Source organism: Oncorhynchus keta, chromosome 26 (assembly GCF_023373465.1).
Source record: "Oncorhynchus keta strain PuntledgeMale-10-30-2019 chromosome 26, Oket_V2, whole genome shotgun sequence".
Taxonomy (NCBI): domain Eukaryota; kingdom Metazoa; phylum Chordata; class Actinopteri; order Salmoniformes; family Salmonidae; genus Oncorhynchus; species Oncorhynchus keta.
Genome location: NC_068446.1, coordinates 28,201,090 through 28,222,937, shown reverse-complemented (window position 1 = coordinate 28,222,937; position 21,848 = coordinate 28,201,090). Strand labels below are relative to the sequence as shown.

The window sequence follows — 21,848 nt, the reverse complement described above, 5'->3', positions numbered from 1 at the left end:
GTCAGCCAACAGCAAGACAAAGCTAGCTAAGTCTTAGACAAGCACTCAACTGTATTCCACACGCTCTCACACATAGCAGCAGTAGAAATACTCCACTATCCTATGGACAATTCTGGACATACCACAGAATAATGGTTGGATTAAATGTTTGAATCTTCTTTGTCTGTTCATGCACTGTAGGCTATGAAATCTGTTGGCTATAACTATGTAACAATTTACAATATATCTGAATAAAACAGATTGGGATTCAGCTCTGTATAATGGGACACATTTCAGGGTATGGTTGATAAATAGACATTTTGAATTGCATAATGGACATTTTTGAATTGCATAATGTTTTTCCCCTTGGTTAACTTTGGTCTCCTTTGAGTTCACTTGCAGTAAAGTTGGTTTTGCTGGGAGGCCTGAATTGTCTCACTTGGGAAGAAATTGAATTAATGGATGATTTAATCAGGAAGTTTGCTTGCATTCATAACCCACCCCCACACAGACAGCACACAATGCTAATGGTCCCATCATATAATACCATGCATTCATGCTACTCACTGCTAATACATTCATAATTCTTATCTATTTTATTTGATATTTTTTTATTTAATCTTTAATTAACTAGGCAAGTCAGTTAAGAACATATTTATATTTACAATGACTGCCTACCCCGGTCAAACCCTGACCCGGGCAACGATGGGCCAATTGTGTGCCGCCCTATGGGACTCCCAATCACGGCCGGTTGTGACACAACCTGGAATCAAACCAGGGTCTGTAGTGACACCTCCAGCACTGAGATGCAGTGCCTTAGACCGCTGCGCCACTCGGGAGCCCCTTTGCCGTGCCTGTGAAAGGGCCTTTAGAATCTGAGTTAGGGTAGGAGCCTTAAGGAAGATGCTAACAGCTGATGTTGCATATTGATCAAGGCCCTGTATCTCTGGTGAATAAGCTGGAGAGGCTCTGCTTGTGCCAAACTCCTTTCAGACACCAGGCTTTGAATGTTCTAATCTGTAAATCTGCCAAAGCTATGTTATTGCAGCAGTATCGATCTTATCTCCTAGATCTGCCTTCCATCTGTTCTGCCTTACTCCTCAGCAGAAGGCAGGTTCTCTGTGTGTGCGCGTGCTCGTGCGCGTACACCTGCGTGTGCGTGTGTGTGTGTGTGTGTCTTTGGTGAGGGGAACAGGGTAAGCCTAAGCGCTCCTCTACTGAATTATTCACCGGTGGTTCCTCTAGGTTTGCTCAAAGAATCCCTCCCTAGGTTGCCTCCCTCACAATACAGGACGGTGGCTAAGTGATGTGGGTAGAATTACCATCCACTTACTCTGTGCCTCACTCATTGGGCTGGGTCAAAGTTTAAGCAGCCTACAAACAATCAAGTAGGGCAGTGAGTGTGGCGTAATCGCATCCAGAGCACTTCAGCCCTGTCCGGTATTAACATATGAAAATGTGAACAGGCCTCTCAGTGGGTGTGGCTAAGCTAAGGCTGCTGTGGTTTGACGAGGCCAGTGAATATTGTTCTACGTCTCGTGTCTCCTTCAGGCTGTTAGATTGACCTCTCTGCTTTACTGTTGCATTTTACATTGTTTATGTTGCAAGCGGTTCACAAGGCAGGCTAGGCCGTCAATCTCCCTGAACACCAATAAAATGTCCTCCGACTGGCATTTGAAGACCTGCAAATTGAGTTAACAGAATATATACGTGTGGATTACCGTTCAGATTTATAGGCAACAACCCTGTGAACTGTCCAAAGTGTTGTATTATTCTCAAATGCCTATTTTAGGTTGTTCAGATGCTGAGCTTCTCTAAGCCTTTCTGAACTGTCAGACACTGACTTTGCAGAGAACCACACATAGATGAAACTGAAAAAGAGACGTTTCTGACCAATCAGTGACCCTGACCCTCCCTGTGCTGACTGATTGTGACTCTGTCGCTGTCCCTCTGTCTGCATGCTACTTCCTGTTTGCTATGTTACTCCCTACAGCTGAGTGGGCAGCTGTAGCCAGACCCCAGACGGCTCTATTCTGAAGCGTCTGTGGCGACTGTGCGTCCGTGTCGCATAGATGATCCCCCTGTGAGCTTTGAAGTCTGCGTCTCTCCGTGGCCAGCGGATGGTCTGGTCTGGCAGCGACTATGCTCACTCTCACTCTTCAGCCTCTAATGGAGAGATAGATTCTACTGCCTCTCTCCTGCTCGCAAAATCCAGATGGCAAAATCCTCTTACGGTTTACCATAATTGGAACCAATTAATCATGTATTGGCCATGTTCCTTGGTAGCCTCTCTCCTATTGGGATAAGCACTGCTCAATTGGTTTATTTCTGTGGATTAGTCCAGTGGGTCTGGAGCTGTGTGACAGGTCCAGAGAGTCCACACATCTACTTATAGAGAGGAGAGCACTGGAGCGTGAGCTAATACAGTAGAGAGAGAGAGCAAGAGAGGGCTGAGGAGGAGGCTTGAAGTGCTGTGCACCTTGTTATGACATGCATTATCTGAATTAGGCCCACAGAATTATACCTGAGGAGGAGGGGCTTCTATGGCGGGAACTTTGAATGTCTTTGAACTTCAGAGTTGGCTTAACGTTGGACCTCAAGCTTGTGTGTGAAGAGCGGGACCAGAATTAAAAACATATCTTACCATTTTGTAGTTAATAAATCCAATGTCAAATGTGATAACTATAGTATCTATCCCTCACTAGCATTGACGGATCATAGGCGCTTTGTTGCCTGCAATGTAAAATAACATTATTAACCGGTTCCCATGCATTTAAAACAATGGAACTGTTCCGGAACAGTAAAGATCACTTTTGTTCCCGTTTCTAATTCTGTTCCTTGATAAATATTATTTTTTCAGGTTTTCAGTTCTGTTCCCTGGACCGGTTCCAACGCCTGGCGAATAGGTGTGTGTACTTTCTCTCGCTCCGCCGGGCTCAGGGTCTATAAGAGGGCCAGTTCAATGTACACAGCCTGTTGTCAAAAATTGATGGGGTTAGGATTTGGGCTAAATCAACTGATGCTGATGTAATTGTGTTTCCTGAAACCTGTCTCAGCAAGTCTGTTTTTGATAAGGATATTTGTATAAGTGGTTACAATGTTTATCGCACTGATCGGGTTAAGAAAGGTGGGGGTGTGGCTATATATGTAAAACTAAATTCCATGTAAGTGTGGCAAAGTCTGAAACTATTTGTAAACAGTTGGAATTTCTTGCTTTGAATATTGAGGTTTCAAAGGGCCTCTCTATAACTGTGATTGGCTGTTACAGACCCCCCTCTGCTCTCTATAACTGTGATTGGCTGTTATAGACCCCCTCTGCTCTCTATAACTGTGATTGGCTGTTACAGACCCCCCTCTGCTCTCTATAACTGTGATTGGCTGTTATAGACCCCCCTCTGCTCTCTATAACTGTGATTGGCTGTTACAGACCCCCCTCTGCTCTCTATAACTGTGATTGGCTGTTACAGACCCCCCTCTGCTCTCTATAACTGTGATTGGCTGTTATAGACCCCCCTCTGCTCTCTATAACTGTGATTGGCTGTTACAGACCCCCCTCTGCTCTCTATAAATGTGATTGGCTGTTATAGACCCCCCTCTGCTCTCTATAACTGTGATTGGCTGTTATAGACCCCCCTCTGCTCTCTATAACTGTGATTGTCTGTTATAGACCCCCTCTGCTCTCTATAACTGTGATTGGCTGTTATAGACCACCCTCTGCTCTCGGTGATGCATTTTCTTCTTTGACGCACCTTGTCTAAACTTCTTTACAGTGAAATGATCTTGATTGGTGATCTCAACTGGTGTTGGTTAAAGCCGCTGTCTGATGATTTAAAAATGTTTTGTAATTCTATGAATCTTACCCAGTTGATTAACTCACCCACTCGCCCAAATCTTAAATGCCCAGATAAATCTACCCTGATTGATTTGATATTGACAAATGTTCCACATAAATATTCTGTGGTTGGTGTTTTTTGTAATGATTTAAGTGACCATTGTGCTGTTGTTGCTGTTAGAAATACTAAGGTTCCTAAGACAAACCCACGTTTTATTCGTAAGAGAAATTTGAAGTGTTTTAATGAGCAGGCTTTCTTTCACGATTTGTTTTATTTTGACTGGAGCAAGATTCTTTCATGATGGTTTTTCCCAAATAGTAAACAAACATGCCCCATTCCGCAGGTTCAGGGTTAAAGGGCAGGATAATCCATGGTTTTCATCTGAGCAGTCTTGTACTATTCACGACTGTAATCTAGCCTGGGCTAAAGCAAGGAAATCATGTTCTGATGCTGATTGGCTTATTTTTAGGCAGTTACGAAACAAGTGTTCTTTTCTTCTCAGGAAGGCCAGGTCTGTTACCACTGATAACCTGAATGACCCTAGAAAGTGTTGAAAGGCTATTTAAGTCTATGTCTGGTAACAGTAATGTTAATGAATTACCATCATGTGTTTTGAAGGACTCTGTTGCTATACAAAACTGAAACGCTGAATTGTTTCAATGAGAACTTTGTTGATTCAGTGTCCTCTGTCTCTGTATAACCCTGTGTGGATGAACCAGTGAGAGCTGGTCAAACTTTGAGCTTTTTGCCATTCTCAGTGCAGGTGGTACATAACGCCCTGAAATCCTTAGATCAGAGAAAGCCTGCAGGTCCTGATCTTTTGGATCCCTGTTTTTTAAATCTGGCAGCTGATTTCATAGCTTAACCACTTATATCGCTGTTCAATCTAACCCTGGAATGTAATGTAATTCCAAAGATCTGGAAATCAGCATTTGTCCTACCACTTTTAAAAGGGGGAGAACCAACTCTTTTGAATAATTATAGGCCAATCTCAAAGCTGTCACCCCTGGTGAAAATACTTGAAACCCTTGTAGCTGAACAGCTAAAATAGTTTTTATTTACTAACTCTATTTTATCAATGTACCAATCGGGCTTCAGGAAGAAGCATCGTACAATTACAGCAGCCATGAAGGTTTTAAATGATATCACTGAAGCCATTGACAAAACACAGCACTGTGTCTCACTTTTTATTGATCTCTCTAAGGCTTTTGATACAGTTAGTCATGCTATACTAAGGCAGATATTGCCGAGTGTAGGTCTTTCGGAGCATGCAGTTGCATGGTTTGCTAACTATCTGTCTGATAGAATTCAATGCACTCAATTTGATGGGCTTATGTCTGTTAAATTGTCTGTCTTGAATGGTGTGCCCCAAGGCTCTGTACTTGGTCCTCTCTTATTCACTATTTATATAAATGATTTTGACAAAAATGTCCAAAATGCACAACTTCATTTTTATGCTGATGATACTGTTATTTACTGTTGTGCCTTGTCTCTTACAAAAGCTTTCCAGAACATGCAAACTGCTTTTTAGACTGTTCAACATACCTTGTGTCAATTGAAGCTTATCCTCAATACTGACAAAACTAAACTAATGGTGTTTTCTAATGCAAGAAATGGACCTCTGAACCTTTCACCTATTACTACCTGTCAGGGCAAGGAGATTGAGGTTGTAACATCATATAAATATCTTGGAATTTTAATTGATGACGGCCTCTCTTTTAAATTGCATATTCAACAACTTACAAAAGATTTAAGCTGAAATTAGGATTTTATTTTAGGAATAAGGCCTGTTTTTCTTTTGAAGCTAGAAGGAACCTAGTATCAGCTACATGTATGCCTTTACTAGACTATGAGGATATTTTATATATGAATGCTTCCGCTCAGTGTTTGAGATCAATTGACACTCTTTACCATGGCACTTTGAGATTTATTTGAAACTGCAAAACCCTTACACACCACTGCACTTTGTATACCAGGGTTGGCTGGCCTTCTCTTGTCACTCGTAGGCTCAGTCACTGGTATACTTTTATTTACAAAGCCATTTTGTGCTTACTACCTTTTTATTTGTGCATTTTTACTGTTCAGAAATGTGGTGGGTCGTCTCTTCGTTCGCTGGACTTTATCCTGCTAACTGTTCCAAATGTCCGAACTGAATTTGGTAAAAGGGCTTTTATGCACTCTGCGCCATCGTCTTGGAACACCTTACAAAATACTTTTAAACTGGAAGAACTCGTCCCGATTGGTGTTTTTAAATCACTGATGAAGGATTTTGAGGCGGATTCTCTGACCTGTCAATGTTTTTAATTTGCTGTTTTATACTCTTGTGAATTCAATGGTTTTTACTAGATTACTTGTAGTTTTTCATGTTGTCAGTCTGTATTTTTTTTGTAATGACTTGGTGCTGCCTATCTAGGCCAGGATGCTCTTGAAAAAGAGATTTGAATCTAAATGAGCCCTTCCTGGTTAAATAAAGGTTAAATAAATCAATAAAATAAATAAAGGTTCAGGGGCTACAGTATTGCTCATAAATTCAGATTCCGGTTCCCTCCTATATGGTAACGCTTTCAGGACAGTTGGGCCAATTATTCTCTCCCCCACTCTCCCTCCGTCACTCTCCCTCCGTCTCTCTCTCTCCATCTCTGGCCAGCCAATAGATGGGAGAGGACAGAGTGACAGAAGCTCCCCAACAGGTGCTTGGGGCTTGGGGCAGGGCTTTAATCGTTGCAGTATGAACACCTAAGCTAATGGTGACAGGATTTGGGCTCACTGGAGGCTCTTATCAGGCCAGCCACTCTGCTGCAGCTTTCAGGCAATCAGCCCGGCCTCCCCACAGGTACTCAGGCACCTTTGCACTTTTAAGTCTATCTGCTTGGCTTTTCGCAGCCCGGCTCAACATTTATACACACAGACATACGCACGCATTCATGCACGCTCTGCCTCCCACTAACTCTGGTTATTGGATTTCACTACCATCCGGTCCACTGAGACATAGGCATTAGTTTACCTTTTCTATCATGTAACAGTGGCACTAAAACATGAGTCTCCTGGTTGTGGTTATATTTGATCACTAACCTGCAGTGAGACGGGCTGCGGTGACTACAGGCCTCCTGTCTTCAGCCTCTAGGTTTTATTATTAGGCTGTGTAGCCAGAGCGGCTGGAGCCAAATGCTGCAGGATTTGACATAATTATTTATTATTAGGCCTTTGGATTTGAGGTTAGAGAAAGGCCAAAGGCCACAGACCGAGTCATTTCCTGACACAGTATGGGGCTCCTTATTGGGAATGTCTATGGCCTAGTCTGCTGTAACCACCACCATATGTCTGCCCTACACAGACATTGTAGTCTTTTTAATAGGTTCCCAGTAATATTAAGCTTGTCTGTGACATCATCCGTCATCTTTTAGAGCATTAGAAGAAGATTGATTGTTGTTTTCTATTTCTGGTTGGAAAGGGCAGACAAGACAACAGATGTAATTGAACCTGTGTGGCCTCTGGTCCAACACCACCCATCAACAGACTAGTCTTACCAGAATCAGCACATTGGGTCTCCAGCCTGGCCTGACCAACACTCTGCGGATGGGAGTCACTTCCTTTTTCGTTGTTGTATTCTTTTATTTTTTGTACCCTTTTTTCTCCCCAATTTGATGGTATCCAATTAGCAGTTACAGTCTTGTCTCATTGCTGAAACGCCCATACGGACTCGGGAGAGGCGAAGGTCAAGAGCTGTGCGTCCTCCGAAACACAACACAACACAACACAGGTTCGTGACACAATGCCCGCTTAATGGTGACCCGGAAGCCAGCCACACCAATGTGTCGGTGGAAACACTGTACACTTGGCAACCGTGTCAGCGTGCATTGAGCCCGGCCCGCCACAGGAGTCGCTAGAGCACAATGGGACAAGGACATCCCTATCGGCCAAACCCTTCCCTAACCCGGACGACGCTGGGCCAATTGTGCACCACCCCATGGGTCTTCCGGTCAAGGCCGGCTGCAACCGAGCCTGGACTCGAACCATGATCTCTAGTGGCACAGCTAGCACTGCGATGTAGTGCCTTAGACCACTCGGGAGGCCCTAATCACTCACTTCTATAGCTGCGGCCTCCACTAGCTCAGATAATGTCCTTTGCGAGCTTTGAGATTGATTTGATATAAATGTATTCAGATTCAATGGCATTTACTTTCATATGTGATTGATGATAAACAGGCAATGTATGCAGGATTGGCTAAAATCTGATGAAAACATTTATATTTGTGGAATATAAACATTTATATTTGTGAAATATACCTGGCTCCAATGTAGAGAGTCCGGTTCACCTTGAGCACTCTCTGAATATGCAGTGTCTCCTGTCTCAGGGATGAACGATGTGGCCGACCCAGAAACACTGGGTACCGCCGTACCACTGTTTAGAGAGAGACAGAGAGAGACAGAGAGAGACAGAGACAGAGAGAGAGAGAGAGAGAGAGAGAGAGAGAGAGAGACAGAGAGAGAGAGAGAGAGAGAGAGACAGAGAGAGAGAGTCAGAGGATGAGAGAGAGAGAGAGAGAGAGAGAGAGAGAGAGTCAGAGGAGAGAGAGAGAGAGAGAGAGAGAGAGAGAGAGAGAGAGAGAGAGAGAGAGAGAGAGAGACAGAGAGAGAGAGAGAGAGAGAGAGAGAGAGAGAGAGAGAGACAGAGAGAGAGAGAGAGAGTCAGAAATTGAGAGAGAGAGAGAGAGAGAGAGAGTCAGAGGATGAGAGAGAGAGAGAGAGAGAGAGAGAGAGAGAGAGAGAGAGAGAGAGAGAGAGAGACAGAGAGAGACAGAGAGAGACAGAGAGAGACAGAGAGAGAGAGAGAGAGAGAGACAGAGAGAGACAGAGAGAGACACAGAGAGAGAGAGAGAGAGAGAGAGACAGAGAGAGAGAGAGAGAGAGAGAGAGAGAGAGAGAGACAGAGAGAGACAGAGAGAGACAGAGAGAGAGAGAGACAGAGAGAGACAGAGAGAGACACAGAGAGAGAGAGAGAGAGAGAGAGAGAGAGAGAGAGAGAGAGAGAGAGAGAGAGAGAGAGAGAGAGAGAGAGAGAGAGAGAGAGAGAGAGAGAGAGAGAGTCAAAGGATGAGAGAGAGAGAGAGAGAGAGAGAGAGAGAGAGAGAGAGAGAGAGAGAGAGAGAGAGAGAGAGAGAGAGAGAGTCAGAGGATGAGAGAGAAGGATGAGAGAGAAGGAGGAGAGAAAGGGATGAGAGAGAAGGAGTAGAGAGCAAAAAAGAGGGAGTTACATAATTTTGTTATCATGCAGTAGTTATCTTGGGGGTGAACAGAGAGGGGAGAGAGCAGAGGGAGGATACAGGGGAGAGGGAACCATACATCTGCTGAGTTACCATGGGAAACTGTCTAACGCTGCCATCTCTTATTGGTCTTGACTGGAGTAAGTGATAGAGTGCCCTCTTCCTTCTACTTTTGTGTCCTCCCACTATTCTGTCCATCTCTGTTCCCCCTTCCACCCATCGCAGATATGCTGAGACTGTTGCCTCCCTGTCTAGGCCCATTATCTGCCTTAATCCAAAACCCTACAGGACCCTACAGGACTCCTACATCTTAGCATTGATAGCCTGAGAAGGGTCTGAATTCAGCTGGGAGGTCTTGGTCGATACTATTGAGTTGTGGTCAATCATGGCCAACTCTGTTCTGGTCTGGAGACTGCCCTTCTATAATGGAGGCTCAGAGTCTGGCCCGCTGTGGGAGCAGCCTGACATCAACCCTGACTCTGACCTCGCACCCACACAACTCACTGACGCCTTACTCCTCACACTATGCATGTCAGCCCTGACCCCACTCCCACAACATAGATCCTGCATATGACCCGTTCAGTCACACCTCACACTACTCCAACCCTTCCATGTTAAACCATGACAGTGACCCCATACTCTACACGCTGTATGTGAGAGAGGTGTTACCTTCAGTGGGTATAAAGTTCAGAGGCCCCGGTTCCTCTGGAAATGCGGCGCTGGCCAATCGGAGGAGCCAAAAAAGCAGGAAGAAGGGTGGGGCCAGGGTCGCCATGGCAGCAGTAGAACACAGACTCTGTGAAGATAAAGAGAGACAGAGAAAGTGTGGTTAGTCAGATTAAGCCGTAACAGTGACATAGCAGTACACAAACCTAGTGTGACCAGCTCACACTACAATGCACTACACACACTGACTGACTGTCCAGAAAGCAGGCATCCTGTCTGCATTCCCACAAGATCTCTCTCCCTCCAGCTGGACAGAAAAACATAGAGCGAGACAGAGATGATGGAGAAGAGAAGTGCACAGTCAGCCTGAACAGCCTGAACATGAGAAAATACCAGACCACAGGAACCCAATGACACATGAGACACAATGGAGGGAGGGTGGTTTACAACAAGAGGGCAGTAGATGGAGAGAGACAGAGGGAGTGAAAAAGAGAGAGGAGTGAGGTGTGTCAGGTGACTGTTTACTCAAATTAAATCTTTGCCGTCAACGCAAATCACATCTCTGGCAGGTGACTAAACAGCAGGTCTTTTTTATGAAGCCGTTCTACAGCAGCCTGAGCCACAACGAGAGGATGTAATGCACATGGAAATACAAATGATAGCCAAATTAAGTTAGCACACCCAATCCATCGAGAAAATCACTCCTGCACTTTGGAGGAGGAAAGCCTTGGGCATTGCTATTGACTGTTGTCATAAACCTCAAACCGCCTCCCAGAACAGAAGAGATTAGAGCAGAGCAGCTCTTAGTGCTGAAGGTATATTATGCTCTGTAGTGGCTCTTTATTGTGGCTGAAAGAAAGAGCCCTCTCCATACTTATCATCCCTCTTCCTGGATGATTATGCTTCTGCTCTTTTCACAGAAAATCTCAGCGTGAGGATGTTCACAAATATACACTACCGTTCAAAAGTTTGGGGTCACTTAGAAAAGTCACTGAGAAAAGCACATTTTTTGTCCACTAAAATAACATCAAATTGATCAGAAATACAGTGTAGACATTGTTAATGTTGTACATGACTATTGTAGCTGGAAATTGTAGATTTTTTAATGGAATATCTACATAGGTGTACAGAGGCCCATTATCAGCAACCATCACTCCTGTGTTTAAATGGCATGTTGTGTTGGCTAATCCAAGTTTATAATTTTAGAAGGCTAATTGATAATTAGAAAACCCTTTTGCAATTATGTTAGCACAGCTGAAAACTGTTGTCCTGATTAACAAAGCAGTAAAACTGGCCTTCTTTAGACTAGTTGAATATCTGGAGCATCAGCATTTGTGGGTTTGTTTACAGGCTCAAAATGGCCAGAAACAAAGTACTTTCTTCTGAAACTCGTCAGTCTATTCTTGTTCTGAGAAATTAAGGCTATTCCATGCGAGAAATTGCCAGATCTCGTACAAATGGAACGTGCCATTGGAGCACAGGAGTGATGGATGCTGTCACTGGGCTTCTGTACGCCTATGTAGATATAAATCTGCCGTTTCCAGCTACAATAGTCATTTACAACATTAACAATGTCTACACTGTATTTCTGATCAATTTGATGTTATTTTAATGGACAAAAAAATGTGGTCTTTGTTCATAACAAGGACATTTCTAAGTGACCCCAAACTTTTGAACTGTAGTGTATGTCACTGATGAACAAAACATGAACTATTTTAAAATATTTGTAAAGATGACACTTATTTAACTTTTGACATTATTACAGTTTACAATGTCAATAATTTGTTTTGAAAATCAATAAATGGAAAAGCTGTCAGTCACAGTGGCTGACAGCACAAACACAAATGACTCAATGAGTGGGTGTTATTCAGTGGTGTAGTGGTGTAGGTATTATCACATTTGACTCTTCAAGGTTTGGATTTCTTTATTCAAAACCATTTCCATATTTTACTGTGGTTACAAAGGCATTGCATGACATAAATGCAAATAAAGGCACTTTCACACTCTGCCTTTCTCTCCTCAGCATTACCACTCACTCCACACACTCTGCCTTTCTCTCCTCAGCATTGCCACACACTCTGCCTTTCTCTCCTCAGCATTGCCACACACTCTGCCTTTCTCTCCTCAGCATTGCCACACACTCCACACACTCTGCCTTTCCCTCCTCAGCATTGCCACACACTCCACACACACTGCCTTTCTCTCCTCAGCATTACCACACACTCCACCCACTCTGCCTTTCTCTCCTCAGCATTGCCACACACTCTGCCTTTCTCTCCTCAGCATTGCCACACACTCCACACACTCTGCCTTTCCCTCCTCAGCATTGCCACACACTCTGCCTTTGTCACCTCAGCATTGCCACACACACTGCCTTTCTCTCCTCAGCATTGCCACACACTCCACACACTCTGCCTTTCCCTCCTCAGCATTGCCACACACTCCACACACTCTGCCTTTCTCTCCTCAGCATTGCCACACACTCCACACACTCTGCCTTTCTCTCCTCAGCATTGCCACACACACTGCCTTTTTCTCCTCAGCATTGCCACACACTCCACACACTCTGCCTTTCTCTCCTCAGCATTGCCACACACTCCACACACACTGCCTTTCTCTCCTCAGCATTGCCACACACACTGCCTTTCTCTCCTCATCATTACCACACACTCCACACACTCTGCCTTTCTCTCCTTAGCATTGCCACACACTCCACACACTGCCTTTCTCTCCTCAGCATTGCCACACACTCCACACACTCTGCCTTTCTCTCCTCAGCATTGCCACACACTCTGCCTTTCTCTCCTCAGCATTACCACACACTCCACACACACTGCCTTTCTCTCCTCAGCATTGCCACACACTCCACACACACTGCCTTTCTCTCCTCAGCATTGCCACACACTCCACACACTCTGCCTTTCTCTCCTCAGCATTGCCACACACTCCACACACTGCCTTTCTCTCCTCAGCATTGCCACACACTCCACACACTCTGCCTTTCTCTCCTCATCATTGCCACACACTCTGCCTTTCTCTCCTCAGCATTGCCACACACACTGCCTTTCTCTCCTCAGCATTGCCACACACTCCACACACACTGCCTTTCTCTCCTCAGCATTGCCACACACTCTGCCTTTCTCTCCTCAGCATCGCCACACACTCCACACACACTGCCTTTCTCTCCTCAGCATTGCCACACACTCCACACACTCTGCCTTTCTCTCCTCAGCATCGCCACACACTCTGCCTTTCTCTCCTCAGCATTGCCACACACTCCACACACACTGCCTTTCTCTCCTCAGCATTGCCACACACTCTGCATTTCTCTCCTCAGCATTGCCACACACTCCACACACACTGCCTTTCTCTCCTCAGCATTACCACACACTCCACACACTCTGCCTTTCTCTCCTCAGCATTGCCACACACTCCACACACTCTGCCTTTCTCTCCTCAGCATTACCACACACTCCACACACTCTGCCTTTCTCTCCTCAGCATTGCCACACACTCCACACACTGCCTTTCTCTCCTCAGCATTGCCACACACACTGCCTTTCTCTCCTCAGCATTGCCACACACTCCACACACTCTGCCTTTCTCTCCTCAGCATTGCCACACACTCCACACACACTGCCTTTCTCTCCTCAGCATTGCCACACACTCTGCCTTTCTCTCCTCAGCATTACCACACACTCCACACACTCTGCCTTTCTCTCCTCAGCATTGCCACACACTCCACACACTCTGCCTTTCTCTCCTCAGCATTGCCACACACTCCACACACTGCCTTTCTCTCCTCAGCATTGCCACACACTCCACACACTCTGCCTTTCTCTCCTCAGCATTGCCACACACTCCACACACTCTGCCTTTCTCTCCTCAGCATTGCCACACACTCCACACACTCTGCCTTTCTCTCCTCAGCATTGCCACACTCTGCCTTTCTCTCCTCAGCATTGCCACACACTCCACACACTGCCTTTCTCTCCTCAGCATTGCCACACACTCTGCCTTTCTCTCCTCAGCATTGCCACACACTCCACACACTGCCTTTCTCTCCTCAGCATTGCCACACACTCTGCCTTTCTCTCCTCAGCATTGCCACACACTCTGCCTTTCTCTCCTCAGCATTGCCACACACTCTGCCTTTCTCTCCTCAGCATTACCACACACTCCACACACTCTGCCTATCTCTCCTCAACACTTTCACACACACTGGCTTTCTCTCAGAATTGCCACACACTCCACACACTCTGCCTTTCTCTCCTCAGCATCGCCACACACTCTGCCTTTCTCTCCTCAGCATCGCCACACACTCTGCCTTTCTCCCCTCAGCATCGCCACACACTCTGCCTTTCTCTCCTCAGAATTGCCACACACTCCACGCACTCTGCCTTTCTCTCCTCAGAATTGCCACACACTCCACACACTCTGCCTTTCTCTCCTCAGCATCGCCACACACTCTGCCTTTCTCTCCTCAGCATCGCCATACACTCTGCCTTTCTCCCCTCAGCATCGCCACACACTCTGCCTTTCTCTCCTCAGAATTGCCACACACTCCACACACTCTGCCTTTCTCTCCTCATCATCGCCACACACTCTGCCTTTCTCTCCTCAGCATCGCCACACACTCTGACTTTCTCTCCTCAGCATCGCCACACACTCTGCCTTTCTCTCCTCAGAATTGCCACACACTCCACACACTCTGCCTTTCTCTCCTCAGCATCGCCACACACTCTGCCTTTCTCTCCTCAGCATTGCCACACACTCCACACACTCTGCCTTTCTCTCCTCAGCATTGCCACACACTCCACACACTCTGCCTTTCTCTCCTCAGCATTACCGCACACTCCACACACTCTGCCTATCTCTCCTCTGCACTTTCACACACACTGGCTTTCTCTCCTCAGCACTTTCACACACTCCACACACTCTGCCTTTCTCTCCTCAGAATTGCCACACACTCTGCCTTTCTCTCCTCAGCATTGCCACACACTCCCCACACTCTGCCTTTCTCTCCTCAGCATTGCCACACACTCCACACACTCTGCCTTTCTCTCCTCAGAATTGCCACACACTCCACACACTCTGCCTTTCTCTCCTCAGCATCGCCACACACTCTGCCTTTCTCTCCTCAGAATTGCCACACACTCCACACACTCTGCCTTTCTCTCCTCAGAATTGCCACACACTCCACACACTCTGCCTTTCTCTCCTCAGCATCGCCACACACTCTGCCGTTCTGTCCTCAGCATTGCCACACAACCAGCCATTGTAGAACCATCTAGACATCATTATAATGAACTTTATCAGAATATGTCATCTTAACGGAGCATTGCTCAAATTCCTCTCATTGAAGTCAGAACAAGAGAAGTCCCATAACACTAATCGCTCAACACCCAAACCCCAACATTAGAGTAGAATGAGAGAGGAGAGAGTCACAGGCAGAAGAAAAGGAGGTCAGAGGAGAGAAGAGAAGGAATGAGAGAAGAGGAGAGAGAAATACATGTGGAGGAAAATAAAGAGTGGAAGTGGGTGAGTCGGTATTACCAGAGATTCCATTGTGTCTATTTATTAATAATGTATGACTAAATGCCAGGCTTCACACATTCAATTAGCATAATTAGAAACTGAGGGCTCTAGGATTTCATGGGACAACAAGCTAAGCAGATACAGTAGACGTTCAGGGGCAGACACAGCATACAGATCCAGAGAAGTGTTTTCCTAATTATGACAAATGACTGTGGTGGAGTCAATTCAGTGAACAAAGCTAGCCTTTATATTCTAGCCTGTGGCCTTGAGTTTAACTGTAGCCCCAGCCTACTGTATAGCATTCCTTAGCATTACAGTGTAATTGGCTATACTGTATTTACTACAATAGCCATCCACTCCAGCAGGCTTGACACACAGCCATTCATTTGTCCATTCCCACAGACCTAGATCAATGTAATTACAGACATTTAGCCAGGACATTTCCTAAATAAAGCCGTTAAGACATCATTTAGGGTCTGAGATGGAGGGGAGGCTGTGGACGCTGTATTCACAATGGACAGCGAGGGGTCGTCACTGATGGCTTCAATAACACATCATTGGGAGAGTCAACTCTTTAGAAACTCTTATTGAGGAGTGATATTGTGCTGATAGAGTGGAGAACAGGGGCCAGACAGACAGAGGAGAAGAGGCAGGAACCAGGGACCAGGCAGGGAGGCAGGAAGGAGGCTGGCGGGAGGCAGGCAGGTAAAATGAGTGCGATGCAGCATCAGGTTCTAGGTAAACAAAAAGATTGACGCAATACTCCGGGCTGAGATGCTTAGCACGTCAATGACACGGCTCATACTTGTCATTGCTTGGATTTTCTGGAAATGTGAATGCTTTTGTTCGTAATTAAGGATGCCATGGACTCCAATCTCTTCTATCTCAAATCAAAGCCATTTGATTAGATGTTCAGGAGTCTTATGGCTTGGGGATAGAAGCTGTTTAGAAGCCTCTTGGACCTAGACTTGACGCTCCGGTACTACTTGCCGTGCGGTAGCAGAGAGAACAGGCTATGATGAGGGAGTCTTTGACAATTTTTAGAGAAATTGGCTGGAGTCTTTGACAATTTTTAGGGCCTTCCTCTGACACCGCCTGATATAGAGGTCCTGGATGGCAGGAATCTTGGCCACAGTAATGTACTGGGCCGTTCGACTACCCTCTGTAGTGCCTTGCGGTCGGAGGCTGAGCAGTTGCCATACCAGGCAGTGATGCAACCAGTTAGGATACTCTCGATGGTGCAGCTGTAAGAACCTGTTGAGGATCTGAGGACCCATGCCAAATCTTTTCAGTCTTCTGAGGGAGACTGGTGTGCTTGAACCATGTTAGTTTGTTGGTGATGTGAACGCCAAGGGACTTGAAGCTCTCAACCTGCTCCACTACAGGGGACTGAGTACACACTCCTGAGGGGCCCCTGTGTTGAGGATCAGCATGGCGAATGTGTTGTTACCTACCCTTACCACCTGGGGGCGGCCCTTCAGGAAGTCCAGGATCCAGTTGCAAGGGGAGGTGTTTAGTCCCAGGGTCCTTAGCTTATTGATGAGCTTGCAGAGCACTATGATGTTGAAAGCTGAGCTGTAGTCAATGAACAGCACATAGGTGTTCCTTTTGTCCAGGTGTGAAAGGGCAGTGTGAAGTATAATAGAGATTGCATCATCTGTGGATCTGTTGGGGCAGTATGCAAATTGGAGTGGGTCTAGGGTTTCAGGGACATTGGTGTTGATGTGAGCCATGACCATCCTTTCAAAGCACTTCATGGCTACAGACATGAGTGCTAGATGTTGGTAATCATTTAGGCATGTTATCTTAGTGTTCTTGGGCACAGGCACTATGGTGGTCTGTTTAAAACATATTGGTATTAAAGACTCGGACAGGGAGAGGTTGAAAATGTCGGTGAAGATACTTGACAGTTGGTCAGCGCATGCTCGCAGTACACGTCCTGGTAATCCATCTGGCCCTGCGGCCTTGTGAATGTTGACCTACTCACATTGGCTGTGGAGAGCGTGATCACACAGTCTTCCGGAACAGCTGGTGCTCTCATGCATGTTTCAGTGTTATTTGCCTCGAAGCAAGCATAGAAGTAGTTTAGCTCGTCTGGTAGGCTCGTGTCTCTGGGCAGCTCTCGGCTGTGCTTAGCGGGATTAGTGGGATAGCGGGATTTCTTATAAGCTTCCGGGTTAGAGTCCCGCTCCTTGAAACCGGCAGCTCTGGCCTTTAGCTCAGTGCAGATGCTGCCTGTAATCCATAGCTTCTGGTTGGGGTATGTACGTAAGGTCACTGTGGGGACGACGTCATCGATGCACTTATTGATGAAGCAGATGACTGATGTGGTGTATTCCTCAATGCCATCGGAGGAATCTCGAAACATATTCCTGTCTGTGCTAACTAAACAGTCCTGTAGCTTAGCACCTGCTTCCTCTGACCACTTTTTTATTGATCTAGTCACTGGGGCTTCCTGCTTTAATTTCTGCTTGTAAGCAGGAATCAGGAGGATAGAATTATGGTCAGATTTGCCAAATGGAGGGCGAGGGAGAGCTTAGTATGCGTCTGCTTCACAGCCTTGGTGTTAGCGTGTGTACTCTGAGAAAGTGCTTCCATTACATAGCCCTGAGACTCTTGTACTATGAAGCACACCTTGGATTGGAGAGCAAACCCAGATTATGCATGTCCTAAATAGAGAGATTGGTAGGTATATTGTGGTGTGTTACAGTATTCAGTTGCATGAGGCATGTCTTATTATACAGTGGTAACACACAACCCCGCTGTAAATCAATAGCTGAGCTCTGGTACAAGTAGACAAGCACTAATGACCAGAGTGGGTTCATCAGTGAACTTTACAACCCAACGATCGAAACTTAATGGCATTGGTCAATATTTTAAATATGTCTCCGTAGTATATAGCAGGCCTACATGGGAAAAGGGAACTGAAAAGCCTGAACCAGTGTAGTACTGTACCTTTTTCCCACAATGAATGAATCCCTTAATTTGCGTGCTGCAAGCCCCACTTCATAGATCTTATAGCGGCTAATTGTCATATCAGGGAGGGGAGGGTGTGCTTTATGGAGTGTGTAGAATCAATCACAGGCTAGCCTCATCCAGTTTGGAGCGCTTTCAAGTAGCAATAACAGGAGACACTACCTACACTCACATAAGGGATGCCTTTACTGGAGAAACACAGAATGTTATCATATTAACTTTCTCATAAGATCACATGGACACATGAAAACACAGATTTTTGGAACACCTGATCACGTGAAATGTATGCAGTTTTTCCGTGACGGTGGATAGAAAGTGAGAGGAGACGGATACTCATAAAGGAGAGACGAAATGAGGAAGAAAGTTAGAAAAAAAAGTAAGCGAGTGAGAAAGAGAGAGAGAATGAGGGAAGGTAAGAGCACAGAGTGTGGCAGAAAGCACTGAAGGAATCACGTTGGATATGTGGAAAGTGAAGCTAAAGTATGCGAGGAATGCTTTAATAGGTTGGAGGCTGGGAAAGGCGCTGAGAGCAGAAGAGCATCGAGCCAAGAGTGGACTGATTCTTTCCTGAGCACACCCTAAATCTGCTCCAGTGACCCGGGATGCTTAACCTCCCCTCATCCCCTCCCTCCCTCCTTCTCCTCCCCAGGGACAAGCCAGTCAGCTCAACTTTAAACTCTAAACACTCAACCACCAGTGCAGGTTCCGCTCCACAAATTATCCCTCTCACTCACGCCTCATGTAAAAACACTGCAGGATTCCAGTCACTCACGCCTCATGTAAAAACACTGCCGGATTCCAGTCACTCACGCTCACTCACGCCTCATGGATTCCAGTCACACGCCTCTCACGGCGATTCCTCATGTCAAAAACACTGCAGGATTCCAGTCAACGCCTCACTGTCACTCACGCTTCAAAAACACTCCGGATTCCAGTCACTCACGCCTCATGTAAAAACACGGCAGGATTCCAGTCACTCACGTAAAAACCTCATTCCAGTCACTCACGCCTCATGTAAAAACAAAGGATTCCAGTCACACATGTAAAAAAACACGCCTCATCACGTAAAAACACTGCAGGATTCCAGTCACTCACGCCTCATGTAAAAACACTGCATTCCAGATTCCAGTAAAAAACTGCAGGATTCCAGTCAGCCTCATGTAAAAACACTGCAGGATTCCAGTCACTCACGCCATGTAAAAACACTGCAATTCCAGTCACTCACGCCTCATGTAAAAACACTGCAGGATTCCAGTCACTCACGCCTGTAAAAACACAGCCTCATGTAAAAACACTGCAGGATTCCAGTCACTCACGCCTCATGTAAAAACAAAAACTCACTGCAGGATTCCAGTCACTCACGCCTCATGTAAAAACACTGCAGGAAACACGGCACTGCAGGATTCCAGTCACTCACGCCTCATGTAAAAACACTGCAGGATTCCAGTCACTCACGCCTCATGTAAAAACACTGCAGGATTCCAGTCACTCACGCCTCATGTAAAAACACTGCAGGATTCCAGTCACTCACGCCTCATGTAAAAACACTGCAGGATTCCAGTCACTCACGCCTCATGTAAAAAAACACTGCAAAAACACTGTAAAAACACTGTAAAAACAGGATTCCAGTCACTCACGCCTCATGTAAAAACACTGCAGGATTCCAGTCACTCACGCCCATGTAAAAACACTGCAGGACAGTCACGCCTCATGTAAAAACACTGCAGGATTCCAGTCACTCACGCCTCATGTAAAAACACTGCAGGATTCCAGTCACTCACGCCTCATGTAAAAACACTGCAGGATTCCAGTCACTCACGCCTCATGTAAAAACACTGCAGGATTCCAGTCACTCACGCCTCATGTAAAAACACTGCAGGATTCCAGTCACTCACGCCTCATGTAAAAACACTGCAGGATTCCAGTCACTCACGCCTCATGTAAAAACACTGCAGGAAACACTCATGTAAAAACACGGCAAAACACTGTAAAAACGGATTCCAGTCACTCACGCCTCATGTAAAAACACGGATTCCAGTCACTCACGCCTCATGTAAAAACACTGCAGGATTCCAGTCACTCACGCCTCATTCTCAGTAAAAACACTGCAGGATTCCAGCCTCATGTAAAAACACTGCAGGATTCCAGTACGCCTCATGTAAAAACACAGTCACGCCTCATGTAAAAACACTGCAGGATTCCAGTCACTCACGCCTCATGTAAAAACACTGCCGGATTCCAGTCACTCACGCCTCATGTAAAAACAAATTCCAGTCACTCACGCCTCATGTAAAACACTGCAGGATTCCAGTCACTCACGCCTCATGTAAAAACACAGGATTCCAGGATTCCAGTCACTCACGCCTCATGTAAAAACACTGCAGATTCCAGTCACTCACGCCTCATGTAAAAAACATTCCAGTCACTCACGCCTCATGTAAAAACACCAGCACGGATTTCCAGTCACTCACGCCTCATGTAAAAACACTGCAGGATTCCAGTCACTCACGCCTCATGTAAAAACACTGCACGGATTCCAGTCACTCACGCCTCATGTAAAAACACTGCAGGATTCCAGTCACTCACGCCTCATGTAAAAACACTGCAGGATTCCAGTCACTCACGATTAAAAACACTGCAGTCACTCACGCCTCATGTAAAAACACTGCCGGATTCCAGTCACTCACGCTCATTCATGATTCCAGTCACTCACGCCTCAAAAACACTGCAGGATTCCAGTCACTCACGCATGTAAAAACACTCAGGCCTCATGTTCCAGTCAACTCATGTAAAAACACTGCAGGATTCCAGTCACTCACGCCTCATGTAAAAACACTGCAGGATTCCAGTCACTGCACGCCTCATGTAAAAACACTGCAGGATTCCAGTCACTCACGCCTCATAAAAACACTGCAGGATTCCAGTCACTCACGCCTCATGTAAAAACATTCCAGTATGTAAAAACACTGCAGGATTCCAGTCACTCACACGCCTCATGTAAAAACACTGCAGGATTCCAGTCACTCACGCCTCATGTAAAAACACTGCAGGATTCCAGTCACTCACGCCTCATGTAAAAACACTGCAGGATTCCAGTCACTCACGCCTCATGTAAAAACACTGCAGGATTCCAGTCACTCACGCCTCATGTAAAAACACTGCAGGATTCCAGTCACTCACGCCTCATGTAAAAACACTGCAGGATTCCAGTCACTCGCGCCTCATGTAAAAACACGGCGGATTCCAGTCATGCCTCAAAACAAAACACAGTCACTCACTCCTCATGTAAAAACACTGCAGGATTCCAGTCACTCACGCCTCATGTAAAAACACTCCAGTCACTCGCCTCATGTAAAAACACTGCAGGATTCCAGCTCACGCCTCATGTAAAAACACTGCAGTCACTCACGCCTCATTCCAGTCACTCACGCCTCATGTAAAAACAAATTCCAGTCACTCACTGTAAAAACACTGCAGGATTCCAGTCACTCACGCCTCATGTAAAAACACTGCAGGTCAACGCCTCATTCAGGATTCCAGTCACTCACGCCTCATGTAAAAACACTGCAGGATTCCAGTCACTCAGGATTCC

At 45.9% G+C, this 21,848-nt stretch overlaps 1 protein-coding gene across 5 annotated transcripts in view; it reads right to left on the bottom strand.

The window, feature by feature from the left end:
* The window catches only part of LOC118359206 (semaphorin-6B-like), a 150,629-nt gene that overhangs the window by 57,800 nt on the left and 70,981 nt on the right, over positions 1-21,848 (bottom strand). For all 5 annotated transcript variants that reach the window (XM_052480481.1, XM_052480482.1, XM_052480483.1 and 2 more), the window contains 2 exons: positions 9,746-9,872; positions 8,100-8,214 (listed from right to left, as the gene is read on the bottom strand). In XM_052480481.1, the coding sequence (XP_052336441.1) occupies positions 8,100-8,214; positions 9,746-9,872 (242 nt within the window). The remainder of the gene's footprint in view (positions 1-8,099; positions 8,215-9,745; positions 9,873-21,848) is intronic.